The sequence below is a fragment of the Gasterosteus aculeatus genome, chromosome 12 (genome assembly GCF_964276395.1).
Source record: "Gasterosteus aculeatus chromosome 12, fGasAcu3.hap1.1, whole genome shotgun sequence".
Lineage (NCBI taxonomy): Eukaryota > Metazoa > Chordata > Actinopteri > Perciformes > Gasterosteidae > Gasterosteus > Gasterosteus aculeatus.
In genome coordinates this window covers 2,844,812-2,860,594 of record NC_135700.1, presented here as the reverse complement: position 1 = coordinate 2,860,594, position 15,783 = coordinate 2,844,812, and the positions used below count along the sequence as shown (strand labels likewise).

The 15,783-nt window shown below is 46.3% G+C and overlaps 1 protein-coding gene across 5 annotated transcripts; it reads right to left on the bottom strand.

Moving 5' to 3' along the window:
- Positions 1-519: 519 nt before the first annotated feature.
- znf507 (zinc finger protein 507) lies at positions 520-11,200 on the bottom strand. 5 transcript variants are annotated; one of them, XM_040161965.2, is made up of 7 exons: positions 10,993-11,200; positions 7,469-9,673; positions 6,347-6,464; positions 6,082-6,190; positions 4,073-4,177; positions 2,580-2,714; positions 520-1,156 (listed from the first exon to the last, which is right to left on the bottom strand). In XM_040161965.2, exons 2-7 carry the CDS (start codon positions 9,668-9,670, stop codon positions 748-750), a joined length of 3,078 nt encoding a protein of 1,025 aa, XP_040017899.2. In that variant the 5' UTR covers positions 9,671-9,673; positions 10,993-11,200; the 3' UTR covers positions 520-747. The 5 variants fall into 5 exon arrangements, with proteins under 5 accessions (XP_040017899.2, XP_040017892.2, XP_077941353.1 ...); XM_040161958.2 differs by having other exon boundaries at positions 10,997-11,169; XM_078085227.1 differs by having other exon boundaries at positions 11,001-11,130.
- Between the last annotated feature and the right edge of the window lie 4,583 nt (positions 11,201-15,783).

Below are 15,783 nucleotides of genomic sequence, written 5' to 3'. Positions count from 1 at the left end.
TCACTTGAACTATCCCAAAAGCTCAGTTGTAATCACAACTCATCAGACACACGCTGCGCTGCTTGGTTTGTATTATTCCCAATCAACACATGTGTTGTACAATCAGAGTCCAATGAAATTATTACAACTTAGAGGCTATTTTTTTTTCTGATAAAAATGTGCCCTCCAAATTAATCCTTGTGAACAACTCATGAAAACACCAAATAACAAGAAAAAATATGTCATACAGTGGCACCGGAAAGACTCCTGAAGTGTAGTAATTCAGTAAAGCACATATTTAGGGCTCGTTACAGCGACCTCTAAGACCTACATTGTCAAACTTAAAATGTCTTCGTTTAAAAATAATTGAAAGTGTCATTTATGACACAATGACGTCTTCTGTTGTGTTTAGGGGGCTGGAGAGGCTGAGATACACCAATTTGATCAGTTTGATCCACCGTAGCGATCACGTTGTTGTTTTCGCTGCTGTGTTATTGACACATTTTGCGTCTATGATTTCAACCCATTCGAGATACGATATTTCTTTCTTTTTTTTTTTTATTACGCTCAGAAAATAATTTCATCACTTTCCATGCCACCGGCCTCGAGCCCCTGATGTGACCAGAGGACACACAGCAGACGTGAAATGTTTACACCTCCATAGACCTCATGAAATGACTTCAGTGAGCAGCAGCTCATTGTGATATTGCAGTGTTGTCAGTGTTAATATAAAAAGGGGAGGGGGCGGCGGGTGGGGGTGTTGGGGTCTCACTCGGCTGTTTGTGCTTCTGCTTGCTGCTGCTGCTCCCTGTTGAGGATGATGCTGATTATGTCCCCCTCGTGTTCCTTCATGTGCTCCATCAGCCGCTCTTTGCTGGTGGACTCGAAGCCGCAGATGCAGCAGCAGAACAGGAGCACGCAGTATTCCATGGGGGGGCCCTGAGCGGGGGTCTGGCTGGTGCGCGGCCGGCTCTGGGGCCGCGCGTGGTCCTTCCCCTGGGGGCTTTGGGAGCCGCCGGGCCTCTGTGAGGTGTCCGTGGGGGAGCCCGCCGAGCCGTCCACAGCCACGCTGGGAGTCGCCGGCTCCACCGGGCCCTGGGCTTTGTCCGTAGAGGGCTGAGCCCCCGCGGGGCGCTCTGCCACCGGCTCCAGCACCGCCGCCGACTTCTGAGGAGCTCTGAGGAAGAATCACACATTGGAGTTACCGACAAGAAAGAAACACCACCACCACCACCACAGGGGGGGCGGTTCAAATGCTGGTGGCCTGTGAAAGTGTCAAATTGCCTCAGTACTATTTTTGTTTTTCAACATCTGTTGGATCGGTGAATTGAGGACTCTAAATTGCCCGTAGGTGTGTGTGGATGTGAGCGTGAATGGTTGTTTGTCTCTGTGTTGCGATTGGCGGCCACCAGTCAAGTTAGCTGGGATTGACTGTGTGCAGAATGAGCGGCTTGAAGATGGATGGATGGATGGATGGATGGACGGACATCTGTTGGATGTATAAAGTAGGACTGTCAAAGTTAACACCTATGAAACGCAGTTAACACAACTTTGTTTACATCCGGGGTGCGTTGACCCGGACATAAAAACGCCAGTGCTGCAGTTGATGGAGAGCTTTTTGCATTAGAAGTAAAACATGCAGGGGAACTGAGGAATGCCTCCCAAATGGTGAAATGAGTCTAGTTTTGCGTTAAAAAAAATACAATTATACAACAGTGTCTCATATACACGCTTCCCAGAGGGATTACTCATTCATTTATAAGATGTAGTAGAACAAAATGGGAGATTTTCTATTCCATTGACAGCCCTAGAATAAAGTTGGTTGCATAAGAGAATAATCGATTCTCCCCATGATGCATTATGTGTATGTGAGACAGCTGTGTCAGCAGTGATGAATGAACTTATGTTGAAGTACAACCTTTCAAAATGTAAAATGTTATATTTTCTTCGGAAAACCATGAACCAGAAAAAAATTGTCACTGCTTTGGTTCACCAGGTTTGATGGTTGTCTTTACTAGTCACATCATTAGTTCTCTGACTTGCATATCTAACCAATGATAGTAGTGTTAACCTAATGTACAGGTGTCAAACTCAAGGCCCGCCAGATGAATTTGCCATTGTGAGAATTACAAGAAGACAAAAATTGCATTTCTATAATAGCTGCTATTCTTAAAGTGCACTGGTGGTCGCACTTTGTGAGGGAGCCTAACCCCCCCGCCCCACCCCACCCCAGACCCCCAGAAGTATCTGGCCCAAACCTAAAATGAGTTTGACACCCCTGCCCTAATGGCATTGGAATTAAATTGGAATTGATTCAGGAAATCACTCTGGTGGACTCAATATACTGTAAAAAAAAAAAAAAAGAAGTTTCAGCTACTTCAAGATATAATTTTTTTAAGAGCCTGCCAGTACAAGTGTTTAAAAAGAAATCCAACAATTTGAAGTGATTAAAAGGCCACACAAGCTAAATATTTTAGGAGCTGTACAACTGACATGACCGATACATTGTGGGGCTTTCACTGTAAAAAACATCACGCAGTCTTTTCCTTCAGCAACAGTGTTGTGCAAATACTGTGGAACACAGAAAGGAAAGTATTTACCGGCTGCTCTGGGAGATGGCCTCGTTAATGGCTTTGTTAACTTGCTCGTAGTTGTAATTCTGGTCTCCGGCGTGCTTCCACATGTGGGATTTGAGGGACGGGGGATGACTGCAGACATAACCACACAGGGAGCATCTGCAAGAAGCACAAAGGAGAGAAGATGAGCAGCAGCGTGATTGGATGTAACGTTTGCTGTATTAATCTCCTGCTTCCGATCCAGGGGACGAGTCCAGACTAGGAAGTCTGCAGGCACCCTGGGGTTTGCAGGATGGGGAGAGCGGAGCGAGGAAATGAGGATTTGAGGATTCAGAGAGAAAGAGAAGATCTTCTTAATAGTTTAGCTCAGGGCCGGGCGGCACGTGGGTATGAATTTCTCACGTACTGTTACGCCAAGACAACTGACGTTGCTCTTCGGCAGGCGGCAGAATTTCATTTTGACGCGTCATCGCAGACGGAGCAGCGGACGCAGCTACTCGTCTTATGTGTGTTGAGATTGAGTCATGGTTATAACTTCAGAATGACAATAAATAACCCACGACAAACACTCTTTAACAGGGTAAACTTCACGACTCAACAGCTTGTGACACATAAACGATTTGTAACATTAATCATTTGAGAGGAATTTATAAAAATGACCCTGCCAAACTGCATGCTGGGTACAGCTCACAAGAAGAGTAATGGTACGTTTACATACAGAGTCTATGCAAAGACGCGACGATGCTGGAGAGACAAATGTGCGATTGAGTGGCGCGTTTCTCATCCTAATCCCATCTTTACCTCACACCAATTCAGGTGCAGCAGCTCCTGGAGGAGAGCAGACAGGAGCTCTGAAGACAAGACAACAGGTAACAAGCTGCTGTCCTCCAGGTGAAGGGGGAGCCGGACTCACACAGCAATGCTGGTTATTGGTAACCAGAGTGTTTTTCTAAGGCAACTTTGAGATAAAACAATCTCCGTGTTGGCAGATATATTGTGCCTGCAGCTACAAAACACATCATCGTGTCTACCAAAAGAAAAGTTACTCTTTAAAACCAGTGTCAATATAAGAACTAAAAAGGTACAACGCTGCACCACATAAACTAAGCTACTGGTGAAAAAGTAACTTTCAATTAAGGATTCTTTTTAAATGGGTCTCTCGAATTTGCTTTCTGCATAATGCAATAGTTAGTATCTTTAGCCCCATGCAGACAAAGGAGAACATCCATCTGGAAACATGGGCATCCTGATGACACCGAACAAGCACTCATTCAAGTGGAAATCAGCTAAGTCATTAGCATAATGACAAAGCACGTCCCCCATCCAGCAGCTTTGCAATCACGCAACCATTTCTCAACCTTCCAGGCTGCGAGGACCACGAGTGCAGATCCACACGGACTGATACCAAACGCAGTATTCTTTTTGGCGACGTGCAGCTCTCCATTCTCACTTCAGAGGTTCAGTAGTCTCTCTTATCATTTCTCTCTGTGAGGGACTGTTATTTGAGGTTCTCTCACCTGTACTGCTCCAGCAGCTGCACGGCCTGGTGCTCCTGAGGGTGCCTCCTCATGTGGCCCTTTAAACTGTTCATGTTGGTGGTGGCATAATCACAGCTGCAGCACCTGGCAGATGGAGAAAAGGAGTGATGAGAGAGAAGTGGACAGAGCGTCTTAGCTTGACATTCCGCCCTTTGAACACGTTTACACTTGTGGCCCGATCGGAGACGGGCGATTGGCCACTTTAGGAAAAAGACTAAACCCCAACATGTTTCGGACGTTGCGGTGTAACACCTGTGACCTATTTGAAATCGCCTCAATGTACGTCTGGTGCAAAAGCCTGGTCTGAAAACGCTCAGTCTACCCACAGCTATATGTTGAAAGTAGCCATGACAAAATGTACCGATGGCTCTCCCATCGATCATATTACAGCCACACAAAATATTCCGTCTCATAAAATGTTGAACTGGCAGTGTTACAGTGGTACTACTGAGCCGTACTATAACAGATACAAATCCACTTGAACCTCGCTGAATATTTCATACTCGCGAGTGTAATGATGAAAAGTTGGAGGGAAATGAAGACACTGCAGACATCTCAACACTGATTGGCCGAGGCTCGACACGTCACAAAGACGGCATCACCTTTTCTCCTTGTCTCAGAAATGCTGCCCGGCCAGTATCATATAACGAAGCCTTATTGAGCCTAATGCTTAGAAGTGACGGATGTGCACACAGAATGGAGATCTTGCATCGTATGCTTTTGTGTAACTGGAAACTTCGGTAAACGTTATGAACAGAGGACGCAGCGATGACGTCACGTGCCCCTGGCGTGGAATGCGCCTTTACGCCAACTTTTAACCAACCCACAGCCAGCTCCGTCCCCGCTTAATGAACTTATAATAAATCAGACCGCAACTTTCTTTATTGCCCGAGTTGGAATGTTCTCTTGGTTTCACCCATTTCATATCCGGATATTACCGAGCTCCTATTTTGCTCTCGTTCCATTGGCTTACAGGACGGCTCACCCCTCTGGTTAGAAACAGCAATTAGATGCCGTCTGACCTTATCAAAGCAGGGTGGAATCTTGTTGGTAGTGTGTGTGTGTGTGTGTGTGTCTGTGGTGTTGGAAGCATATTTGACCTTAGAGTATGACACTGTTTAGGAAGCGCGGCTTCCACACCCACATGTGTTCTTACCTCAGTCAGCTCGGCATTAACTAACAACAGCAAGTTGTGTGTGTGTGTGTGTGTGTGTGTGTGTGTGTGTGTGTGTGTGTGTGTGCGTGTGTGTGTGAGACATGGTGAAGATCACTGAGCATCACCGGCCATGTACTGCCACCTAGTGGTCCTTTCTAAGACTGACAGCTCAGGTCGGAAAGGCTTGTTGTTTGATAACTTCTATGTGAGCTTCCTGTGTGTGAACCGGTACTTGAAACCTGGAAATGCAACATGCAAAACATTCACACACCACTGACGTCCCCACAGGGCAACAATCATACTCAACTGGTCATCTTTTTCTTCCACGGATTTAATCCAACGTTTAATAATATATATTAATATTCTTTCATATTAGAATTAAAAAAATGAAAAAACAAGAATATGAATTAATAATATGAATTAATATGTCTTGCTGTGAATCTAGCGTTCTGTTAAGGCAACTCAAATAATGAACATATACATGTTCAAACATACATTTAAATAAAGAGATTTTAACACATACATTCCATAAAGAGAACAAAGCTAATGTTCTAAATGATTGTTTCTATGTTCAGTAGCAGAGTGAGGTGAAGTTGCCCAGCACTGAGGGCACTTTTTATCAGAATCTCAGTCAAACATTTAAAAAGATTTAAATAGAAAAATGTCCATGTAAGAGTTCCTCCATTGGTGGGTTCGTGTGAGCCCTGCAGCAGTCTCACGCACAAATGCTTTTAGTGGCTGATACACGTGATGAAGCCCCGCCCGAGCCAATACTAATCAACACCCCCCCCCCCCTCATTGTATTTAGGTGATCGTAGTGCATTCAACTCACCGATAAGGCTTGTCGGAGTTATGAATCCGGCGGTGGTTCCTCACTCCGACATACGTAGAGCTGGTGTAGTCGCACACGTCGCACTTATACATCTTCTGTAAACTGCATTCTGTAGCCGAGCACAAAGTAAACACATCTGGAGTGGTCTAAATACACTGAGGGAAACCAAAAGGCAGCATGTGGCGAGAGGGAAGTGCGGCGGACAAAGAGAGAAACTCTCTCTCTTCCCATCCTCAAACATGGAAGACGTAAAAGCAAGCCGTACCTTCATCCGTCACCTGCTCCGCTTCCTCCGCCACGGCCGCGGTCTCAGTGACCGGCGTGAGGGCCGCGATGTCCACGCTGAGGCTGTGCTGCTCCCTTTCATGACTCCTTAACTGACTCTAAAACACACACGCACACACGCACTATAAGGACACTGGATGCAGTTCGCATTTTGTGAAATAATAAAGTAGGTTGCAGAAGGGTTGGCTTTGTGTAATAGGAAAAAAACATTAATGCACAGTAAATATGTAGCTACTGACAAAAATATGAGAACGTACTGTCCTTTATTGAAAGCATGGCACAGAGGGGAGAAATCTTGTGTGGCGGTATGAATACTATTCAGCCACGTCTGTTTTGCTGTCTGAGCTTTCTGCTGAGGTGGTGCTCCTGACGGTGGTAACCTGGGTGTTGTGGTCCAATCGTGCATCTAAACCAGGTCTGGAGGACCCGTTCTTCACAGCGTGGAGGCAGACAGGCATTTCTGGGAGATTATTAATATATGAACGATCCCCTCGTCTCTTTCCAGCAAATGCAGCAGGCATTTCAGCATCCCAATTGATCTTTCTTCCACTTTCAACGATAGACGCTGCAGCTCATGTCTCACTGCTCGTCCCTATTAAAACCCATCCTAAAGCTGCTGTGTCGTATTCTTTGCAAAATATCATCTAAATAGCCCAGCAAAGAGTTATTGAAACCACCGATGAAGTGTGGTAAATGCATGTTGAGTATATTTTAACGGCGTGCGTCGATTCAAACTTTTCTCATTCAGTTCAAAGCCTAATTCTCTATTCAGTTTACGAACGAATCAAGAGAAAAGAAGCCAGCAGCACATTCTCAATTTGTGAAGCCGCAACCAGACAAGATTTGGCATTTGAACTCTGAAAGAAACTATTGTGCAATGTTCTTTTTTTGAGGACGTGACCAAAATTGTCCAATTTTACACCGCGGGGGCAAAAGGAACCAAAAGTGGTGGACTGACCGTTCATGCATTTCCCAGGAAACGTAATGCTGTGTAGCTCTGAAACGGGGAAAAGCTACATAAACCTAAACAAGGTGGTCCGTGGATGGTAGATGGAAGGTAACATGGCGGCACTGGACGCCTGCATTGTGGGCGGGTCCTCACCTTGTAGTGGAAGGCGTCCGGGCACTGCTTGCACTGGTACATCCGGGTCTTGCAGTGGTGCATCATGTGGCTCTCCAGGTCCTGGCTGTCGGAGGCGATGTGCTCGCAGATGGGACACTGGTACGGCTTCCGCTCCCTGTGCACCCGCAGGTGCTGCTTGATGTAGCCCTTGTTGCCGCTGCTGTAGTGGCACAGGCGGCAGCGGTACGGCCGCTCGCTGCCTGGGATGAAGTCCACCAGGCCGCCGTCGGCGGATGCAACCAGCCCGTCCATCCCCGGGGGGAGGCCGCGCGCGTAGCCCCCGGCTCCGCCCCCCACGACCACGGCGCCCTTGTGAAACTGCGCGTTGTCCTGGAGCTCTTTCAAGATGTCCTCATCGGATGCGTTCTGGTCCGAGCGCTCGCGGAGCTTCTCGATGACGGTGAGCAGCGACAGGCTGATGCCGGCTTTGGCGGCGGGGCCCTCCTCGTCGCCCTCCCCGAGGCACAGGGACCCCAACTCCTCCTCTCTGCCCCCGCCGTGAAGCTCCAGGTCACGCAGAGCTGCGGTTGTCTCTGCGTCTGAGGTCCTCTCGGCGGGTTTGAAGCCCGAGTTGGGGCTCTGTGCCTGGGCTGTGACGCTCCTCAGACTCCCCCTGGAGCCGGCGGTGAGGAGCTCGGGGGTCCTCATGGGCATAGCGACCAGGACCTCCGCCGCCAGGGAGTGCAGGCGCAGGGACTCGGAGTGTGTCCGCTTGCGAACCGCGGGGGGAACGTTCTCGTCCCGCGGAGAATCGCTACCCACAGCGGGTGTAACGTCAGCTCCTAAAGGATATCCGCCGGGGGGCACCTCCCCCTCGGCGGCCCCCTGCCCTTCCTCCTTTGTTAAGCTCTTGTTCTTGTCCCTGTCCAGGTCTGGGCTGAGGAGAAGCGGGTTCGTCGCCATGACCGAGTCCTCGGCCGAGGGGAGGCGCTCCACGATCACGTTGATGTGGCCGGCGCTGTTGGGGCCGCTGTTGATGATCTTCTGAGCCGACGACAGCAAGCTGTCCGCCACGGAGGTGCCGTCGCTCTCCACTTCGGACTCCGCCTCCGTGGTCACCTGCACCTCGACCACCGTCTCCTCGGAGGTCAGGTCTTTGATGGGGTACGCGCTTTCCTCCTCCGTCTTCGGAGTTACGATGGGACCAGAAGCGGGATGATTCAGCCCGTCCCGTCTGCTCTCGGCGTCCATCGGCACGCAGAGCTGGAGCTTGAAGCCGGGGGGCAGCTTCTTATCTTGAAGGACCGGGGAGAGAACGACTATTTCCTCCCTGGTTGCCGGTGCGTTGGCTGCAGTCGGAGCCCCCCTCCTCGCGGACGCCCCGTCTTCATCCTCGAAGATGGGGTAGCAGCAGTCGACCAGGCCGGCGTGCTTCCAGGCGTGGGTCTTGAGCATCCGCTGCTGGCTGCACACGTAGCTGCAGATCAGGCAGCGGTACAGGCCGTACTCCTCGTAGCTGTACCACTTCTTCTTCTGCGGCAGCTCCCGGGAACCGTCCGGAGAGCTTTCGACCGCCTCAATGGCCACGACGCCATCCACGCCGCCGACGCCGCCGCTCCATTCGCATTCCTCCTTAACGGTGTCGATGTGCAGCCTGACGTGGGCCTCCAGCTGGTCCTGGTCCCGGGAGGTGAAGCGGCATTCGGAGCACATGAGGATGAGGTCGCTGTGCTGCTCGTTGTGATGCTTTAGGTGCTCTTTCAGCAGGGGCAGCGTCTGCGAGAGGTACGGACACAGGCTGCACTGATAGCAGGTCACCATCCGCCTGTGGCTGCCGTCGGCCTCGCCGGCTGAATCCGTCGCCGTGGAGGAGATGTTGTTGTGGTTGTTGTTGTTGCTGCTGCTGTCCCCGGGCGGGGAAAGAGCTGCGCCACCATCTAATCGCACCTCCTCCTCCTTACAGTTCCTCTTAGTTTTCCTAAAAGGGGAGCCTCCTCTGCTCCCCCTCGGCCCGTCCTCCTCACCTCTAGGAGGGGGTCTTTTCTGTGCCGCCAAAGTGCAGCGGCGCTGCGGCCGCTTCTCCACGATTTTGCTGAGCTTTTCGATCACCTGTATGAGCGAGTCTGCAGCGTGTTTCTGCTGAAAGGTCTGGGAGGCGTCCCGTGCTGACGGGGCGGAGGAAGCCGAAGAGGCGGTGGAGGAGTGTGAGAGGAGTACAGCTACATTGCTGGCCTCCTCCATGACCTGGCAGACGGCAGGGGAGAAAGGGAAAGGGGTTGGTGCCTGATAGTACATTAGATTTAAACAGGTATGGGCCCTGATTATTAATATAAATAAAGATATGTTTAAATGTCCCTCCTTAGACCAATCCAGAGAGCTTGTGATGTTGTTTGCCACGCATGGAACTGCACGTTTGTTTCAATATACTTCCATTACATCACAAACTGTACATGTGTAGCAAATAGCACGTATGTTGCTGTACAGCTAAACAACTTCATTTTTTTAAAGATATGGAGAAAATATTGCAAAGAAATGTGCTTAGAAAAGCTCAGAAATCAGCACGTAAACTCATGCTGATATATGTGTGTAGTGAGGGAAGTGTTATGTTAGCTCTGCATTTTGTTTACTTTAAGTAATTTAGAGTAAGTGCTCAAAATCGAGAATTTAGCAATCGGAATTGCAATGCGGGAAGAAGAAATTGTGAGTTCTATCCGTTAGATTACCAAAGAGAGGACAAACTACCAACATGTGTTGGACCATAATGCCACTTCTTTAAGTGAGCAGGTGTCTATGCAGAAGAAGCGGGAGGAAACACAAATATCAATGCCGTTCGATAGTGATCAGCTCTGTCAAACGACCTCCCCATGTGCATGTGTTTACAAACCAAGCGAGAGGGAAGTGATCACAACTCTTGCGGTTCAATTACTTAATATTTTCTCTCTGCATTTCCAGAACTTTCCTCTTTCTGGCCACAAACCGCCTTCCTCTTTTTCCTACTTCCGCTTCTGTGCGCGACGACACGAAAGTAACATAGTAGTCGTAGTAGCAAGATACACATGTTTGATGACTGTGCAGTGAAGCCACGGGGGGGCTGGCGTGGTGTCAGCGGGGCTGGATGCGGGAATAAAGCCGGCGCAGAATAACGGCCGCGCTCGTCGGGAAATCGCCGTATCGAGCGACGGACATCCGATCAGTTCGGGAGCCCAGATAAGAGCCCGGCGCGCGGACAGCGTGGCCTCTCGGCGCCTTCACCAGCCCCGGAGAAGCACCTGTTAGGTCGGGGTCTAAAAATATTTCGTCCGCTTTTTTCACTAGAGCGAAATAGAACACAGCAGACGGCGCACAGCTAGCGTTAGCCGACATTAAAAGAGGCGTTCAATGACATTTGAGTTAAAGGCAGCGCTGTTAGGTCGCCGCACGTACACGCATGCTCGTCCACGTACACACGAGTCCCGCACGGCGCTAGCAGTTATCCACACATGAAGGTACAAGGGCGTTTTAATTATGGTTTTGGTTAATGTGTGACGGAGAAGCTCGTGGTTGCAGTTTGAACGAAGACGTACTCACTGACACGGAAAGGCTCGACGCTCTTTGTCCTCAACACATAAAACCGGCTTTGTTTTATTTGTTAGCAATAAAAAAGTGGATTTTCTCTCTTTCTCCCACATTGCAAAATGGCGAGGATGAAATGTCAGTCACGTGACGTGGAGTTTGGGTCAGGTGACCAACCGTGGCCGATGATTGAAGCCTTTGCGTGATGCTGCCTTCAGGTGCTGCTCGTAAAAACCCCAGCACATGTTCGACCGGTTTGCCGCTACTTCTGTTTGGAAGACATTTTGTAATAATTGACCAATCCCGGCATTATAAACAAAACATAAGGGGCAAAATAACGTATTGTGTTATTTGCACAATTTTAAATATTCGGAGTATAGTTTCAGCTAAATAGAGTGCCTTTATAGTCTTTGAATTTAATTTAATTAATTTAATTTTATACTAAAATAGTTTCACACAAGGACAAATATGTTTGATATGTAAAGGCATTTGTTTAGGAACAGGGAAACAGGCTGTTGGCCATATGCCTAAACAACAGGTAACTCACTCTCATCAAGTTTAACGTCTTGGCCAGAACAACACATTCCCCCTCCCGCTCATTTCTCATTTAACTACTGTACAATCATTAGCCAACACATGGGCAAAGTCCACTTATTTCCACCTCATCCAGACTGAAATATAACAGCAGAGCTGCCTTTTCAAACCTTCAGGGGGGAGACGCTCGGTACAGTCGGGAAGGCTGAAGAGGAACCAACGCGGCTTGGACCAAAGTCCAATTTTTTTTGGACACGCTGCTTTTTTCAGTGTGAGAAATACGAGAGGCGGAAGTGCGTGACTAAAAACCCGAAATGAGTAACACTTTTCGGCCCCACATTTTCACAATTCTCATGGTGATATTTGAGTGTGCACAGGTGTGTAGTATAAGATAAACACTACACGGTCACTATTTATATGAAAGAAATGCCTCTGGAATATAAAGCAGTTGAAAAATGTACACTAAAGTAATAATTTATCATTTATTTGCATGTTTATTTTTTAGGCAAAAACATTGTTCTCATGCAACACAATTTTGCAATTTTGGGCTACTTTTTGTGTTTGTGTTCTTCAAAGGAGTGGGAAAGAAAATGAAACGAAAGATAAAATAATACACATGGGTGTTTATTTTTCTCCTTCTTTTTGCAAATGTAGAAATTGCTAATATTTCACCAAACGCCTTGAGATCCGTTTCTATTTGTATAGGACAAGATTTCGGAAAAGTTTTTTCTCAGACTCTCAGTCAGAAATCGTTCCACTTGAGTAGCTCTTACATAACTCAAACTTATGGTTCCTGTATCTGTATTCTAAAGGTTATCACAGAGGAGTTGGTTCATATATCATACAAGGGACATACAAGGGAGGGACATTCTTTTAATAGCTGTCATCAGTACTTTCTGATTAATGAGTCATACAAAGACATTTCTCCAAAACCCCCTATGGTGACTATAACACATCAACAAACCAACTTTTTAATTTTTTTTCATCCAATATTCCAACTTCTGTTGGAAATGGAAATAAACAGAACATTTAACAAACACAACACTTCAGAAAACTTGTATCAGAAATAACTGTGACAAGTAATTATGTTACAGTACAACATATTTAAATAAAGGCTACTATCAAATTAGTCACATAGTGTAAATGCGTGTGTGTGTCTGAGGTCCAGAGATTTCAGGAAGCGTTTTTCCTTGCACCCCCCTTTAACTTGACAATACAAACTAAACACTTTTTGATGCAGCGTGGCACTATGTTTCCTGATGAATAACTATATCTAGCATTTTGTCTCTTTCTTGCTGCATGGTTATTACTGTTCAACTCACTCTATATTCATTGGCTTTTATTCAATAGGAAGACATATTCATTTTGTAAATCATAATCACTAGGGGTGTAACGATTCATTCACTGAATCGATTAATCGATTAATCGGATCGCAGGAATATAAATCAATTAATCAATTCAGTGAATGAATCACTGAAATGATTAATCGATTTATATTCCTGCGATCCAACTGAATCGATCTGTGCTCCGCATATCGGTTTATAATTGGTATATCGATTACAAATCGATTGAAATGGTACATAATCGATTGTATCGATACTTGGAAACTGCACATTGGATTTAAGTACAAAAACTGTATGGATGTGTGTTTGTTTGTTTGTTTTTTATCACTTTAGACACGTTAAACGTTACTCGATTCAGTCTGCCTGTCTGTGACGTCATCAGCACGCAGCGGCGCGAAACTCTGAACGACTGCGAGCCAGACATTTACAAACCAACTTATCGATCCAGCGTGTGGAATCATTTTGGCTTTTACAAACACGGAGGTGTTCTAAATAAGTCGGTCGCTGTTTGTAGAATATGTAGAAACCAAATAAAAACCACGGAAACACGACAAATCTTTCCGGCCATCTACTAAGGCGCCGTGGGATTGAACAACACCGACAGTCAGGCACCTCTAGCAGCGTTACCGCTGCAGCAGCAGCAGAAGGTAACTCCAGCTCTGCAGACTCCTCAGGCCTCGCCAGCACGAAACTCAACATCACAGTAACAATTGCCAAGTTTAGCTGTAAAGACATGCGACCCTACAATGTGGTTGAATATCCGGGGTTCTGTAAATTGACCCAAACATTTTTTTAATTATTGTGTAATGTTTTCATTGAAAATGGCACTTGATTCAAATAAAAGGTTAATACATTTGCCATTAATTGTTGTTGTTTGTTTGCTTGTTTATAATATCCATAATTAATTTAAACCTGATTTCCTTACAAGAAACAACAGGGATCTCAGAAACTTTGCCTGCACTGTCCAGTTAAGTTACTGAATCGATTTTAAGTCACTGAATCAAATCGAATCAAATCGTTCTAAATTAACCCAGATCGTCCATGAATCAAATCGGCAACCATGAATCACGATTCGAATCGAATCGTTGTTAAAATGAATCGTTACACCCCTAGTAATCACCTAAATCCCGTAGCACAGAAAAGAAATATCCAAAGAATGCCTTGTATGTCTTAAAGGGCCAGTGTGTTGGATTTGGCGGCAGCTAGTGGTGACGTTGCAGACTGCAGCCACCTGACACTGTGTTGAGTGTTGAGCCCTGTCCCAGTTTCCCCCAGAATAGTGAGCTCTGAAACCCCAGGAACTGTGGTTGAGTGTGAGAGTCTATAGGAATTACAATCTACTGTATTTATTTCACATGTTTTACTCTTTGTATTGAACGTCTTCTAGGCTCTTGTCCTCCTATAAGATGAGAGGTCATTTTAAATATTGGTCCATCACACAGCTTCTCTAACTGACTTTAGTTGTTTATAGTGATGGTGTCGTTGCCGCTAATTAGTGGTGTTTTGTTACAGAAAGGTAGAATATTGTTTAAAGGTGGTACATTTTTAACGATCATAATCTCAAAATTAGCAGATGGAGTTTTATGATTCAGTTACTTGAAATGTACAATGCAAACAGAAAAACTTCTGAACCCTCTGAATACCACACACTCTCTCTCACACACTCTCTCTCTCACACACACACACACACACACACACACACACATATGCACGCATGCATACACACACTCCACACAATGTAATTCAGGCCCAATTGGTGGTAAAACAAGCCAATGCAGAAAATGACATCTTTCATTGTTGGCCATGTCCATTCATATGTGATTTTTATGAAGTGTAATCCCTTCCACCTTCTATTACCCGCTGACTCTCCGTCAAAGGCACACCGAGGCTGCTCTCTAATCTGAAGCGACAGCCCATATACTCTCACTCACACATTACAGCGCCGCCTCGGGCTACGCAGCATGCTCCTTTCAAAAACGTTGGAACCAGGTTCCTGCTATTGAAGTATTAAAGTAATACTTCAGTTTAAGCTATTATTTCAGGGTTTGTTATTTTTCTTTTTTCTCCTCCAACTGCAGGGCTGAGCTGTGATCGATTGAATGGGATTCAAGAGAAAGAGAAGCAAACACACTTTCAACTGCACCTCACCGTCTTCTTCAGCTGAGACGGCTTGCTCAGTTGTATGTGAATATGCAAATTGTTATGTTCCATACTTAGGTCATGTGACCAAACTCCGCTGAAGAAGACCATGAGGAGCGGGGCAAAGCCACGGAGAAGTAACTGGACCGTGTTGTGTACACTGTAAAGCATCAAAACCCCTTTTCCCAAAATGTAAGTCAATAATGTTTTCATGTTTTCAATGTTTTCCACCTCATTGACCTCCTGCCTCCCTCGACATCCAAGCTCCAATGACCATTATTGTAAAGACTTAGTGTTCATTTTCATCCTACTTGACGTCATCAGGGTTTCCTTACTTCACAAAGCTTGTGATAGATACATTTATTTCTACTGCTGTATTATGCTGTAAATTTCGGTGGAGGCAGGAGACAAATTAAATAGATGGATCTTCTGCAGAACATGAAGGCCTCTCTCACACACATGTGGAAACTTCTGTCTGTTAAATCTTTCTATTGCATTTGAACATTTCCCATCAACTCTAAGTGTTCATCCGCCAGAGGTCAGACAATAAAACGTCTACTTTTTCAGGACTGTGACAGTGTGATTTCATCACATTGACAGTGGCCGTTTCTTCTTCTTCTTCTTCTTCTTCTTCTTATCTATGTGTGATTGCCCTATTTGAAACGGAAAAAATACAGAAATACTTCAACATAAATAACCAGATGTGAAATGTCCATATGTCCACCATGGACAGTAGCTGGTTGAGAGAATGTCTCTACAGGACCTGTCCATGCAGTCAAAGCATCT